The sequence below is a fragment of the Melanerpes formicivorus genome, unplaced genomic scaffold (assembly GCF_026170545.1).
Source record: "Melanerpes formicivorus ecotype bairdi unplaced genomic scaffold, bMelFor1.0.p_v2 SCAF_1, whole genome shotgun sequence".
Classification (NCBI taxonomy): domain Eukaryota; kingdom Metazoa; phylum Chordata; class Aves; order Piciformes; family Picidae; genus Melanerpes; species Melanerpes formicivorus.
The window spans coordinates 40,638,769-40,652,858 of record NW_027142353.1 but is presented as its reverse complement, the minus strand read 5'-3'; the positions used below and the strand labels follow the sequence as shown (position 1 = coordinate 40,652,858).

Below are 14,090 nucleotides of genomic sequence, written 5' to 3'. Positions count from 1 at the left end.
AGTTCCTCAGAAAAACAGATAACAGATTTGCCAGGGACTCCATAAGCAAATTTCCACTACCACAGGTTTTCCCAGGACATCTGAGAGCTGCTGTTCTTGAGTGGTAGCTGTTGTGGTGGGAGCGCACACACAAGGCTGCCTGGTGTGTGGGAGAGAGAAGTAGGAAATCCTTGTGCTTTGTTGCACCAGCTTGTTGCAGGGTTTCTTTTACAAGGTGCTGAACAGACTTTCTTTATGAAAAATACGAGTTCTCAGAAAACTCAGTCATCAGAATGCTTCCCTGTGCTCGAGGCTTCCACGAAGGAAATGTAGAACTCGCATCTTAATTTGTTGAAATAGTAATTGGTTTAGGAATAGATAAGTCTCACACACCTGAGACTTTGCCTTAGCACTGTGGTGCAGAAACGTTTACTTAATGAAGCCTGATTTTTGGCTTAAGAATTGCTTAGCTAGTCGTGCTACAAGTCGTGCTTCCAATTCTTACCCATTAGCTTACAACACTAAGAGTATTGGTCTCTAACATCTTAAAACTACTACCCTCCCTTCATTTCATGAGTGCTTCTTTCCTGTTAGTGTGAGTTGAAGAGAACTCAGACATTAATCCTGTAAGATGTTTGTTTTCCCTTTCTCAAAGGTAAGTTACTTTGTTTTGAACAGGACTGTTAGGCTCGAAGGAAGCGAAAACCTCTTTACCTGCTGTAACTGCTGCTGCTGCCTAAAAGGGAAAAAGTAGTGAGGTTCACAAGAAGTGAAACTTTTTCAGTGACTTCTCCTCCAACCTGATCAAAGTGCCAGCTGCAACACAAAGGAGCCAGGTTCGCTGCAGTCTTTTTACCACGGATGCGGAAATAAAGTCATTTATTTTTGATAAAATTGTCATTAGTGCAATACATCTTAAAACAGAAAAATGAAATGAAAGTATTTACACATAACTTAAGCAACACAACCAAGTGTGGTCTGAGGTCATTTTAGTATTTTTCTAAAGTGAAAATAAGGCAAATAAAACCCCCTTCAGCGTTCTTTCTCCAAAAAAATCAAACTTAAACATTAACGATTGTCTACACGTACTGTTAAAGAGGACATGATTTTTCCAGACAAGCTCAGACATTTGACAGGAGGGGAAAAAAATAAAAAGCCAGAGTTCTGGAACTGTTCTTTCATTACCCAATATGTAGATATTTTCAGAAGGCTGACAGACTTCCATTTCTCCTGCCTGAGACACTCTCAGTTGATTGCATTTCACCTAGACAGGGAGAACTTTCTTCATCGTGATTATAGCAGTCATAGGTGGTCAAGGTACCGTTGGCTGCTCTGTCATCTTTCCGCAAGGAGAGGGGCAGATTTGCTAGGGTGAAATTAACATCCTTGAAGGCATGCAATAAAAAGATCCCCACAATAATAGTCAGGAAGCCACTGAAGGTGCCAATAATGTCATCAGCCGCCATGTGTTGCCATTCCTTGAAAAGGATAGCAGAACAAGTTAAAACAGATGTTGTAAAGATTACGTAGTATATTGGAGTCACTATGGATGTGTTGAATATATCCAGAGCCCTGTTTAAATAGTTGATCTGCGTGCTCACACAGACAATAAGGCTTAGCAGCAGAATCCAAGACAAGGGGTGTTTTAACACTGGTTTTCCTGCAAAGAGTTCCTTTATAGCGATGCCCAAACCCTTCACACAGGAGACTGATAATGCTCCAATTACAGAGCAAATAGTTATGTACACAAGAATGTTGGTCTGTCCATGGCGAGGTCCCACCACAAATATTAGAATTAAAGACACAATCACAACGAGAGTTGCAAAGACCACAAAACCTGTGGTTGGGGGAGAAAAAGAAAAGTTTGTTATTTTATATACCCTGTCAAAAGCATCTTAAAAGTACCAAGAAACCACACCTTAAAATAGACAATATGCTTGATTCAGCTTAAACAGAAGAGTTTTCAGGATCTTTCTCACTGCTCTTCCAACAAAGTTAAAATTATTTTAGAGTGAGTTAGCTGAAACAAAGACTGAAACTCAGGCATGCTGTATTACCTTTACCAGTCTAGCAGCAAGGCAACTGCAGGATTAGATTGCTCTACTGTCTTACATTTACTGAGGTGTTGGTGCCACTGGATACAGGCTTATGACTGATAGCTCTGGGGGGAAGTATGCTTTGGCAGGCTGCTGCATTCAGCAGCAGATTTCCAATAATAATTTCTTCAGATCCACTTTTTAATGTCTGTGCTGGCCCTTTCCTTGCATTTAGAACAAGATGTGTCTCTGCATACAAAGTATTTTGCAGATGCACAAGTGCTTCATCTTCCGTGTAAGTACGGGAGCTAGTCTCCAGGATTACACTTCTCGGCAGACACTTTACCACAGCACCTACTTCTTCATTTTAAGGATAGCTCTAAGTGGAGCTTAGAAACCAACACAATTCAATTAAAATTGTAATTACAGAAGCTGGGTTTATCCAACTGTGCTGCTGCCATGTCAGTGTTTCACATCAAGACACAGTTCAAGGTCAGACACGTTCACAGGCATCATGCAGAGTTCTCTGTGGAATTATGTCACAGGACTTACATCTCTACTTCACTTTGACAATGTGAAACAGACACGGGCTATCTTCCTGGAATGGGGAAGCAGCAGTAACAAAACTAGATGAAGAACTCATGAGCTGCATATATCTCAAGCCATCCTTTTTCTTACCTGGATCCCCTAGTTTGTGGGACATTTCATTCAAAGTTTCTACCTCCTCCTCTTGCGGAGCGTGAATTACCATCACAGTTGATCCCAGTATACTTAGCAAACACCCTATTTTTCCGTGTAGATTAAGCTTTTCATTTAAAAAGAAGGATGACAGAATGGCACTAGGAAGAAACATGCACCAGCAAATATGAAATTAGTAATAGCTCATTCATTTGCTCACAATTTTACAGGTTGTTCTGACAGATCACTAGCACACACAAGGTGCAGCTTAAAAACTGCTGCATAGTTGAGTTTCAGGATATCCAATATGGCCAGAAATACCTGTTGCTATTGGGCATCTCTCCTCAGAAACTTATTTTTTATGCTTTCTCCTCAAATTCTCTATCAAGCACTTGTAAAATGATTTTTTTTTTTAAAAAACCAAAAATCTTAGCTCTCCTTAGGAATGCAAATACTGCTCTGTTGTATACAACGTGCTTTCCAAGTGCAGAAGATGGTAACTTCACAGATCAAGATGTGGATGCATTGCTAGCACACTTTCCTAGCAGGCCCTTCACATCTGGAGAAATCTGAATTTACTCCTGATGTTTATAAGCAGTCATTATTTGTTAAGAACAAATGACATTTTTTACAATGTATTTCAGTGCAACATCATTCTAGTAAGCATTTTACTTCCCTCTCAAAAAACACCCCAAAACATCACACTGCTTTTTGTTAGTGTTTCTTACCTTACAAGAACACTGAGAGCTCCTAAGGGAGTCACTAACGTAGCTGGTGCAAAAGCATAGGCAGCAAAGTTCGCTACTTCCCCAGCTCCCACTGCAGGGTAACAGTAACAATAATTTGAAAAAGAGAATTTATGCTGTCTTATGCAACAAACCTGTGAATCAGTGCAAGTAGACACAAACATGCAGTGAGGGACCAATGGAAAAATCTAGTTCTAGCATTCAGCTAATGGTACCAGTAGAACACGCACCCTTGGCCCCTGCTACTATATTTAAAAAGCTTGCTGGGGGACTGCAACAGCTGTTAAAATTAATTCAGTTTAATTAGAAGGTATTTTCTTTTGGTGTCTGTGTTGTAGCTCCTCAGCATGCCAACCTGACTCATGAACTTCTGCATGGAGAAATCTACAATAGCAGGATACAGGGTAGTGTATATGTTAAGTCGTAGTTACCTGAGCACAGCTAGTGACTCAAGACTTCAAGCAATCAAAAAAACAAGTTCAGAAAACAGACATCATTCCCAAATACACCTCTCTCTAAAAATCCTCTACATCTAAGTACATCTCTGCTAAGACAAAGACCAGCATGCATGTGCTAGCAAAATCTGCCTCATTCTACTTCCCAAAGCAGGCACTTAAATTAATGACAGAACTTGTGGAGAGAAGTTCTATTAAATTTATTAGAGCTGCACCCATCATGCCACCAACACAGCATGATTATATCACATAGAATCCCTATCCTGTTCCTTTTCTGTAGCCATACGGCACATTCACTACAGAATGCAGGTTATACTTTTGAGACTTACTTGAATATATTTTTGATACTTACTTGAAAGAAGTCCAGCCCACCACAGCCACTCTTTAAGGTACGCATGACCACCTTGACCTAAAATTGCAAGCATGTTTGCTACTCCACAAAAAACACACATTGACAAACAGTAAGCCCTGGCACTGGTAACACTGCCATAACGTGAAACAATTTTTGCAGCCCATGCACTCAAAAACACAGGCAGCCTTTTGATACTTAGGCTTTATAGTTACAGAGCTTGAAATCAAAGCATCTTCAGCTTCTGATGTGTGAATGCCTCCTACAGCCTACTTTGAAAACCAGCAATTTGATTATTATTTTTAAAATTAGAAATAGCACTGGTGACTGTATCTGCAATAGCCTGAAAAGCAGTTCTTTCAACTCACATGGAAAGCCAAGTTATGTATCTCTTATGGGAGCTGCTTTATGGAAATTGTGTGTGCTCTCTGTGGTTAATTACATGTACAAGTGTGTGAAATGCAGTCATATTGTCCCACTCCAAGCTAGGGAGCATGAATCTCAAGATCAACTGTCTTTTAGAAAAAAGACATTACAGACACTCAAAAACATTCAGATTAACCCTTCTCAAAATCATCTGAGGATGCTGCAATCATCTCATCTAAATCTGTCCTCTTTCAGTTTAAAACCACTGTCCCTTGTCCTGTCACTATACATCCTTGCAAAAAGTCTCTCTCTTTCTTTTAGGCCCCCTTTTAGTACTGGAGGGTTGCAATAAGCTCTCCCTGGAACCTTTTCCAAGTTGAACAACTCAGACTCTCTCAGCCCTTCTTCACAGAAGATGTGCTCCAGCCCTCCGATAATTTTTGTGGCCCTCTTCTAGACCAAATTCATCAGGTCCATGTTTTTCTTTTGCTGAGGACTCCAGAGCTGGTCACAGTACTTCAGCTGGAGTCTCAGCAGAGTAGAGCAGAGGGGTAGAATTACATCCCTCAACCTGCTCGTCCCGTTTCCTTTGATGCAGCCCAGGATGTGATTGGCTTTCTGGGCTGCAAGGGCACATTGTCAGCTCATGTCCAATTTTTCATTCACCAGCACCTCCAAGTCCTTCCTTCAGCCTGCACTGATACTGAGAATTGCTTCCATGCAGGTGCAGGACCTTGCAATTGGCCTTATTGAACTTCATGAGGTTTGCACTGGCCCACCTGTCAAGCCTGTCCAGGTCCCTCTGAAGGCCAACCCTTCTCTGCAGTGTATCAACTACATCACTCAGCTTGGTGTCATTCACAAACCCACCGAGTTAGAACTGTATCACTAATGAATGTATTAAACAGTACTGCTTCCGGTACAAACCCTGAGGAACACTGCTTGCTACACATGACTATTACATGTGATTTTTAGTTTTCTAAAACAATCTCCTGACATTTGAATGCAGTTAACACTCTCCTAAATTCACTTATTCAGGAGCACAGATGGAATTGAGAGTGCTGCTTCCATGTTCAACTTGCAAGAACAATTTAGACTCTAACTGAGGTGCAGAGGAATCCTTCAGCAAGTGTCCCTAGAGGGCATTACATGTAAATTAAACAGTATGTATGCACACAGAGGTGGATGTATCTGACATTAAAGAGAAAGACACAGCACCTGTATGTTGTAGGTTTTATGCACCTGTAACAAACAAAAACGTCAAAGCTAGGCAAGTTTCACAATCTTCCATTTACCAGCCAAATGTAAACGTCAGCAATGCTTAAATCTGTATTTACCTGCTCTCATGGAGCCTTTCCTAGCTAGCCGGAGAAGGCCTTTCTTTTTCAGGATGAAACTTCCTCCGATGAAAATGCTGGAACTCATAGCCAACACCAGACCAATACAGAAGTCATATCTCCCACGAGTTTGGCTCATCTCGTAAACTACTAAAGGCTGTCACATTGATCAATGAACAGCAGAACTTCCGTTACTCAACACAAGATGATACAACACTGAAACCTGATCAAAATAAACACAGCAGCGTTAAACTGACAGAATACAGACTGTGTGTGAAAACCCTCAACAGCTCATGTGAATGGTCTCTGCTATGAAAATAATCTTTGAAGTATGTGTCAGCTTGAACCATGGTTGAGTAACTAAGTCTGAACACACCAAAGGAAGGGCTTCTGCTTTGACATACAAAAACGGAAGCCAGAACCAATAAAAGTTCCCTGAGAAACGTTAGAGAAAACCTTAAAGATGTGTGATATATTTTTTCTCTTCATTAATTGCACAGATCTGTGTTGGGCACAGCATGTAATTGACAGTACCGATCAAACACTTACAGTGAAATCACTTTGTAAGAGAACAGCCACAGCATTTCTAGAAAAATGAAAGAGAAGATTAGAATGGGTGCTTAATCATACAGTAATTTCCTTAACACAGATAAACTTGAGATACACGTGCACATGCGCTTACCCGCTAACAAACAAGGAAATCTGCCACAAAAAATAAGGCATCCATTTGCTGATATATTTTACAAAGAATGGAGATCTTTTCAGCTTAGCTGCAGTAATCATGAAGAGTTTACAGTTTAAAAGCTTTTACCTGGCCTGCTAAGATTCCAAATGTAGTTAGGTAAGACTTTCAACAACAGCTTAGCAGAATTTTTAGACTAGAAGAAAGGACTTTACATATCCAACTTGCAGCTTAACAAGAAAATTTACTTCAGTGTTACAAGCTGCAATGAGGCTATCCTGAATTCCAGCTAACACACAAGATTTTGAACTTAAGGTATCTCTACAAGTAGCTTTTAAACTGAAGAAGAAAGAAGCCCAAAGTACTTCCAAGGTGATTAATCTTTCTATAGTGTGAAGGGCAATGAAAACTATTTTTAGGCTTGGGTTTCAAGAAAACTGACAATTATGACAGTAAAGAGAACTGTTCCAAAGGAAGAAAATGCTCACAGATAAAACAGTTTTTATTTCCTGGAAACACCAACCACAGGTGACCAAGACTAGCATTTAGTTTCCTAAGTAATTATTTTGCGTATGATGTAAGTTGCATTAACAAGCTCTTGATTTAAAAGGAGGGAAAGAAGAGGATGGAATAAATTGTTTCCATTTCAGTGCTTACAGCAATATGAATTCCAGAGCTCACAGCTTTAGTATTAAGATATAGTAGCACCTTCCCCAGGCAGGAGTAAATGCTGGTGTCAAGGCACTGCAGTATCAGCACCCTCTCTTTCATGCCCAGGCAGAGATGGAGGAACCTGTTGCAAGCCCAGGATCAGACAATATCATATTCTGATCTGCTGTACCAGTGCATACTTCCAATTCTTGCACCTGTTTCTTCAGAACCTGCTGTCTTACACAACTGCCTTTTCCTTGCATGTTCCCCATTTGGCCACATTCCTAGAAAAACACCTAGCAGAGAGCTGCAGGCAGGTTAACATTAAAACTGAGCACAGAGCCTCTTACTTGTATCCAGTTAGTCTGTGAAAAAGTGTAGGGCAACAAGGCTCTACTCACAGTGCTGCAAGACCCATAGTTCAGAATTCTCACAGTACCTTCCCTTAATCCTTGCACAGTAATTTTTGTAACTTGCAGAACTGCGAGTGTCTGCTTTCACTTTCTAGCAGCTGTTCAAAATAAATTTAGATAGATACTTGCATGATACAAAGTCACCTATCAAGACCCAAACCCCCAAATCATTACCGCAGAAGACAGAGCAGACCAAGCCAGCTCACTAACTGCATCAAGTATTTCTCTGGTTTTGAATTGAAAGCATGGCTTTCAGTCCCCTGAAGGACTGAAAGGTTAGGAAACCTTCTTTTCTAACAGTCTTAAGTCATGCAGTTCAGGCAATCAAGCTACAAGAGCTCTTGCAGCTCCTGCTGGTACAAAGGGTGATACAGGTGTAGCATTGCTTGGGGGAGGGGACTTCTTTGGCTGAGCCTACCAGCGTTTTCAACAGCTGTTTTTTCCGCAAGTAGTGGGGAGTATTTTCAGTAGTGTAGTCTTTTTACTACAACAGAACTCACCATGCTGGCAAACCCACTTCCCTTCCCCTCCCCTGGCTTGTATAGCTTCATCTACACAAGAATATTTCTGACAGAGGTAAAGAGCAACACTGTCCCATCCTGACATCTTCTACCCACTGCATTTCAGAGACAACGGAAGAAGCACGGCCTGCTTTCTTTGGAGTAGATGAAGAATTTGATTGCAGAAAAACGAAGATACACTTAACACTTTAAAAATACCACACTTCAAAACTGTTACTCTCCCCCATGTCCCAAACACACGAGAGTTTTTGATTCCCTGGTTTTTGATTGCACTTTGTTAATCTTGTACATGACCGAAATCTTAACCACTTCATGAAAATTACTATTAGCTCTTCTTGCTAAGTTTGTCCTCAAAGACACAGTCAGTCTCATTTCTGCTTGGGCTGGACTGCCATAGATCATCTAAGATTTAGACAGACATCTGCATTTGCTGCCCATTCAGTCATGGTGAACCCAACATCTCTCTGAAGAGATTTGGTCCACTTTGCATACAGCACAGATTTAATTTGCATGTGTGGAACTGACACGCACACCTGCACAGTCAAAGCAATACTAGCCATGGAAAGTTTGCAGTTTGGGAAATCAGTAATTTAATTTTAACCCTAAGAGTCAGTAGTAAAAGAACAGCAACAAATGCATTCCCATAAATATCAGAAAGAAAAATTACTATATTTGGAAATAAGAAAATGCTACAAAATGAGCAGTCTCTGTAACAAATAGTCCTCTCATGCTTCTGCTTTGGGAAAGACTAAAGCTGTCCCATTCCATCAGTCAGGGATACTACTAAGCTATAAACAGGAAAAGAAGCCAGAAAATGTAGGAGTTAGAGCTGGCAGTAGTTTTAGCTGTATTTGGTGTGGCTCTGCAAGGGTTTTTTTAACTAAGTTCATAGCTGACTTTAACACAGAAGACATTTCATCCATTCAAGATCAGTGGTTTCATAGCAGACTACTAGTTTGCTGCTATGATTTCAGAGATGTTATGAGGGGATGAGACTTTCCTACACACAGAAACTATGCTATTTACAAAGCCTTGAAGAACCACTCATTTTTTAAGATCTTCTAGTATCATGAGTCATAACTCTCAGTCTCCAATAGTGTAATGGCAAACAACACAGGGAACAAATACCTAGTTTGAAGGTTACCAGACAGGGGGAGATGGAGAAAAAGCCTTCTGAAAAAATCTGTGTGACATAAGCAAGACCAGATTAGCCATAAAGCCTGTTTATTTTTAAGATATAGCCAAGAAATATCACAAATGCTGACAAGATACAGGCTCTCTGGTCTAAAATAAAGCAAATAGTTGTCTCTGCTCAAAAATCCTTTTCTCCCAAAAGCAGCAGACACACGGCACTCAAACCAGCTTGGTGCAAAAATTATACATCTAAATACTCAGAAACACTAAAAGTGGTGTCATGAGATCAAGTAACTTTTTACATATATAAGCAGTTAAGCATCAGTATGAAGAAGATAGCCAAAGAAAATTACCATCACTTCCACAAGTTGTACTCATATTCAGTAAAAGTGAACATGGTGGATTGTTCCAACTTTGCCTACGTGTCCATTAGCCCTCACGAGTTCAGTAGACAGACGTTTCTCCTAGAAATAATTTAAATCTATGCTAAAATATTTAAATATTAGAATTCACAATTTGTCTAAAAGTTGATCTTAATGGTGCAAAGGATGACACTAAACATAATTTAACAGGCCACTTACTTCAATCCCTTGCAACATACAGCATCATTCACTTGCTTCTCATTACAGATAATTCAGCCAAGATACGAAGGAAAACTCACAAACACCACAGCCATGCTTTGATGCTGCTGGGAAATTTTGTTACCTAACAGTCTTTATTTATTGAGACCTTCAATTTGATTACCAAAGTCCTCTTGTATTTGTTCACTCTGGATTTGGAAGACATACAACTGCTTTTACCTTTGCACCCACATCTTAACATTATTCTGTGTGTTGGGTGCTTGGCATTTTCAGTTGCGCCACCCTCTGGGTCCCTTCTCAATAGCCCACAGGTATTTCTATGAAGTGCAGCTTCCAAAGGCACATACAGTATTTTAGCTGAGCTATTATTACTTCTGCAACACAGCAGAATACTACACTTCCTTTCACAAAGCAAGTAGTTCTCTTAGCCTTTCCCCAGTACTCATCTACAGTTGACTCTTCAACTTCACCATCAGTATAAACACTAAGTTCTTTCATCACTAAATTATTTTCTACAAGAACTACTGTTCTCTAAACTGTATTGGTACAGTAAATTATTCATGTCTGGGTATAATAACTTTCATTTACTCCTATAAAAAGCATCTCCTTTTTTTCAGATACATTTCCTGAAGACACTCTCCCAAGTTTACACACTGGGAACGCTTTCCTGCTCAGCGCCATTACTCCTCTGTCCTTTTGGCCACATTGTTAACCCTAAACAGCACAAGATTTAGACAGGACTCATGGAGAAGGATTTTTAAGCAAAGGTCTGTTTTAACGAGACTTTAATAATAGCTACTCCAGGTGTGGCCATTCAGCATCTTCTTAACTGTTCTGTGACAATTCTCAATTCTCCTTATTTACAAGAGTTCCATGGGAAGTTTTAAATTTCTAACACTGAAATAGCACCTATTTAATGCCCTCCTAGCCACAGGGCTTTTCCTAGAAGAAAAAGGAGTTGAATCAACAAACTTCTTTTAACAAATGCACATTGACTACGATGTATCGCACCGACCACTACGCGCTCTCGAAAAAGAAACACACAGGAAAATGCAAACATTCAGTGGTGAGCCTTTTGAAGGCTCATTATACATACCAATTTTGTTCCAAAATCCAGAGGCATTCGCTTTTTAAGTGTTTCAATGTTAGGTTTCTAAAATATAAGTTAGAAATAACATTAATTGGCATTTTAAGAATTTGGCTAAAAACACTACGTCCATCACTTCAACACTCTCATTTTCATGCATGACACAGAAGGCTGCACATTGTCTCATGAGGATTAGGAAAAAAAAACCCAACAACAAACACTTGAATGATGATGTAGTGTGATTCTAAATTTGATCTTCCTTAGGTATGGCTCACCTGAAGTATTAGTTACTTCATTCTTTTGCATTTCACGTCATTTATCAAAGAAACTAACTTGCCATCTAAGCTATTCTTCAGAAGGTGACATGTTAAATCTGAAATATTATCCCACTGCTTTCAGTTTTGTTCTGCAATTTTAGTGCTAGGGCACTTTCATTACAAACGCTAACATGAAGTTTTAATTATTAGCATTGGCACAGTGCGTTTTTAGAGGATGTTTATATACAAAACTCCAGGGCAGTGGGGAGCATGAACACAAATATTCTCAGTAAGATTACCAAAATCCCCAAAATATAGCAAACTTTTTAAGTGTTTTTCTTCAGTTATGTTCTGTCCACTCATCAACCTATCTTTTAATCACAGGTATACAGAACACTGAAAGCATTTTTATTCTCTTTATATCTTATTCTGTCTTTGCTATCTGTAGCTATTCTCTTTGACAACAGGAATGACCTTTGCTTAAAGCATTTTTACATACAACTAGAAAGTATCTTTGCTAAAACAGTATGCTATTCATTCACTAAACACAGACAGTGCTTTATAGCTGATACTGCATTGGCTGTATTTCCTAGAAGTCCATCAAAATAGACTTAAGATAAGACGACATGGCTTGCTTCATCTTTGCTGTACTTAGTACACTATTTCCACTCTCAGCAGGATGAGTCACCAGCACAGGTTGACTAAAGTTTTACCTTTCGTATTCAAGACAAACAGTTCCAAATTTAAGGCAACTCAGTAAGTTAAAATTCGAATCTATACATTAGTCACTGATTTTGTTGGGTTTTTCTGAACATGACTGATAATCTTATAACTTGCTTTCTATTTGCTGGGATTTTATCATAAGAATTTGTAACTTTAATGAAAGCAGAACTGGTGTGACACAATTATAAACAATGATACTAATGGAAGCTTACATAATAGCTTCTTGTCAATGTACTTTTTACTTTTCTGGGGAGAAAAATCCAACTATACAATGAAACACCTCAAAAGTATTCAGAAACAGCCATGATGACTTATATTTATTATGTTTTAATTAAGAGTAATGTTAAAGACATCGCAGAAATGGAGAAAGCTGGCTGGTTGAAAAAGATAAGAAAAGAAATAATCCGTAATTAAAAGAGTCAGACCCAGGCTATATTTGCACAGTATAAGAATAAACACAAATAATCATCTCAACTACAATGCAAAATTAAAATTCTTTTTCTCCGTCTCAAACTCAAGCAGTGCCAGGGCTCTGAAGTTCTGCTGAAGCAGATCTGGAACCAAGCTGCACAACCTTCAACCGCAGATAAACTCGATCTTGAACTAAACCGAAAACATACTGGTTTAGCTCCCTGCCAAACAGCACGCACGCTCCCTTAGGCACAACAGCTCCGGCGGAACCAGCGCACCGTAATTTGCCAATTCTGCCCACCTACAGAACCTAACATGTATCCAGGCTGTTACATTTTAATCTCGGCCTCCGGAGCCCAAACCACAGCAAGTTTTCCGCTACAGAGAAACCAACACAGCCAAGGTCTCCTTGGGATTCTGCAGCCCGGTCCAAAGCTCGGAGCCGTGGCAGCCACGCAACCACCAACACCCACCCGGAGGAAGCACGGTTTGCCCCGGCCTCCTCTTTCCTCACCCACGACGCCGAAGGCCGAGAACCTTGCGCGGCTCAGGGGGAGGAAGCCGAGGCAGGGAGGTAGGCACCCCGGAACCGGCGGTGCCGAGGCGGCATGGGGAACAGACTAGGCCTGAGGGACGGCGAGGCCGGCCCAGAGCCGGAATCGGGGCCACGGAGCCCTCGCTTCGCCAGAGCGCTCGGCAACCACAAGCGGGGGTGGGGACTCCCCTCGTGCCCCCAGGCATCAGCCCCTCCGCCCCCAGGCATCAGCCCCTCCGCCCCCAGCGTCCCTAACCACCGCCTCTCCGCCTCACCCCGCCTTCCGAGGGGCCGGTCAGACCCGCCACCGCCCCCACCATCAGCCAGCCTGTGACCAGCCGAACCACTTCTCCGCGACCAATCCGCCCACCTCTTCTCTGTTACCTGCGGTCACCGCCCCTCACATCCCCATCGGGAGGGGCCCCGGGGCCACCGCAGCGTACGAACGAAGAGGAGGAGAGGGGGCAGGGGGAGGCCGGAGCGGGCAGTGGGAGGAGCTGATGGCCGCGCACTCCACCGCCATGAGGGGAGGGGGAAGACCGGCAGCGGGGCGCGGCGTGAACGATGGCGGAAGACGAGGGCACACGGCGCCCCGAGACCGACCTCCCCCCACGCTGATTCCGGCAGCGCCCGCCGGAAGGGGTGGGGCCCAGCCCAGAGCGAGGCGGTGGGTCACGTGTCCTTTCCCACCGTCTGACTGCCTGTCGGGCGGGGGCCGCTCAGGACGTGTAGCTGCTGCGAGCGGCCGGCGGCTGCTCCCCAACAGCGGCCCGGCTCGGCCCCGCCCCGCCCCGCCCCGCCCCGCCCCTCCGCTCTTCCCGGAACGGGGTAAAACTCTTTGTGGAAACAGCGCTGTCTGACCCAGCGTCAGCCGAGTTACATTCCGTATTTTCCTGCAGCCGTCCCTAGTTCATTCCCGCGTCTTAGCCCTGGCCCTCCCCTCAGAAATCACGTTACCCAGCTTCTAGGCTCTCACAAAAAAGAAATAGTGACACATGCAGTAAGGGCATGAGACACTTTGCAAGACGGTTTACCAATCTGTTTAATTCAGGTCCCATGCTTAGTGCCTGCTTCACAACCAAAAATACTTTCATACGATAGACAATGGATACAAACGTTTAGACAAACACTTCACTCCTGCTTATAGTG

The 14,090-nt window shown here is 42.0% G+C and overlaps 1 protein-coding gene across 14 annotated transcripts; it reads right to left on the bottom strand.

Annotated features, from left to right (window-relative positions):
* Positions 1-810: 810 nt before the first annotated feature.
* On the bottom strand, positions 811-13,579 carry NIPA2 (NIPA magnesium transporter 2). 14 transcript variants are annotated; one of them, XM_068140853.1, is made up of 9 exons: positions 13,312-13,579; positions 11,025-11,081; positions 9,701-9,811; positions 6,496-6,532; positions 5,947-6,169; positions 4,247-4,303; positions 3,422-3,512; positions 2,694-2,854; positions 811-1,816 (listed from the first exon to the last, which is right to left on the bottom strand). In XM_068140853.1, the coding sequence occupies exons 5-9, from the start codon at positions 6,083-6,085 to the stop codon at positions 1,182-1,184; spliced, it is 1,083 nt and encodes a 360-aa protein (XP_067996954.1). In that variant the 5' UTR covers positions 6,086-6,169; positions 6,496-6,532; positions 9,701-9,811; positions 11,025-11,081; positions 13,312-13,579; the 3' UTR covers positions 811-1,181. The 14 variants fall into 14 exon arrangements, with proteins under 14 accessions (XP_067996954.1, XP_067996886.1, XP_067996964.1 ...); XM_068140785.1 differs by having other exon boundaries at positions 13,326-13,579; XM_068140863.1 differs by lacking the exon at positions 13,312-13,579 and adding an exon at positions 13,217-13,234.
* Between the last annotated feature and the right edge of the window lie 511 nt (positions 13,580-14,090).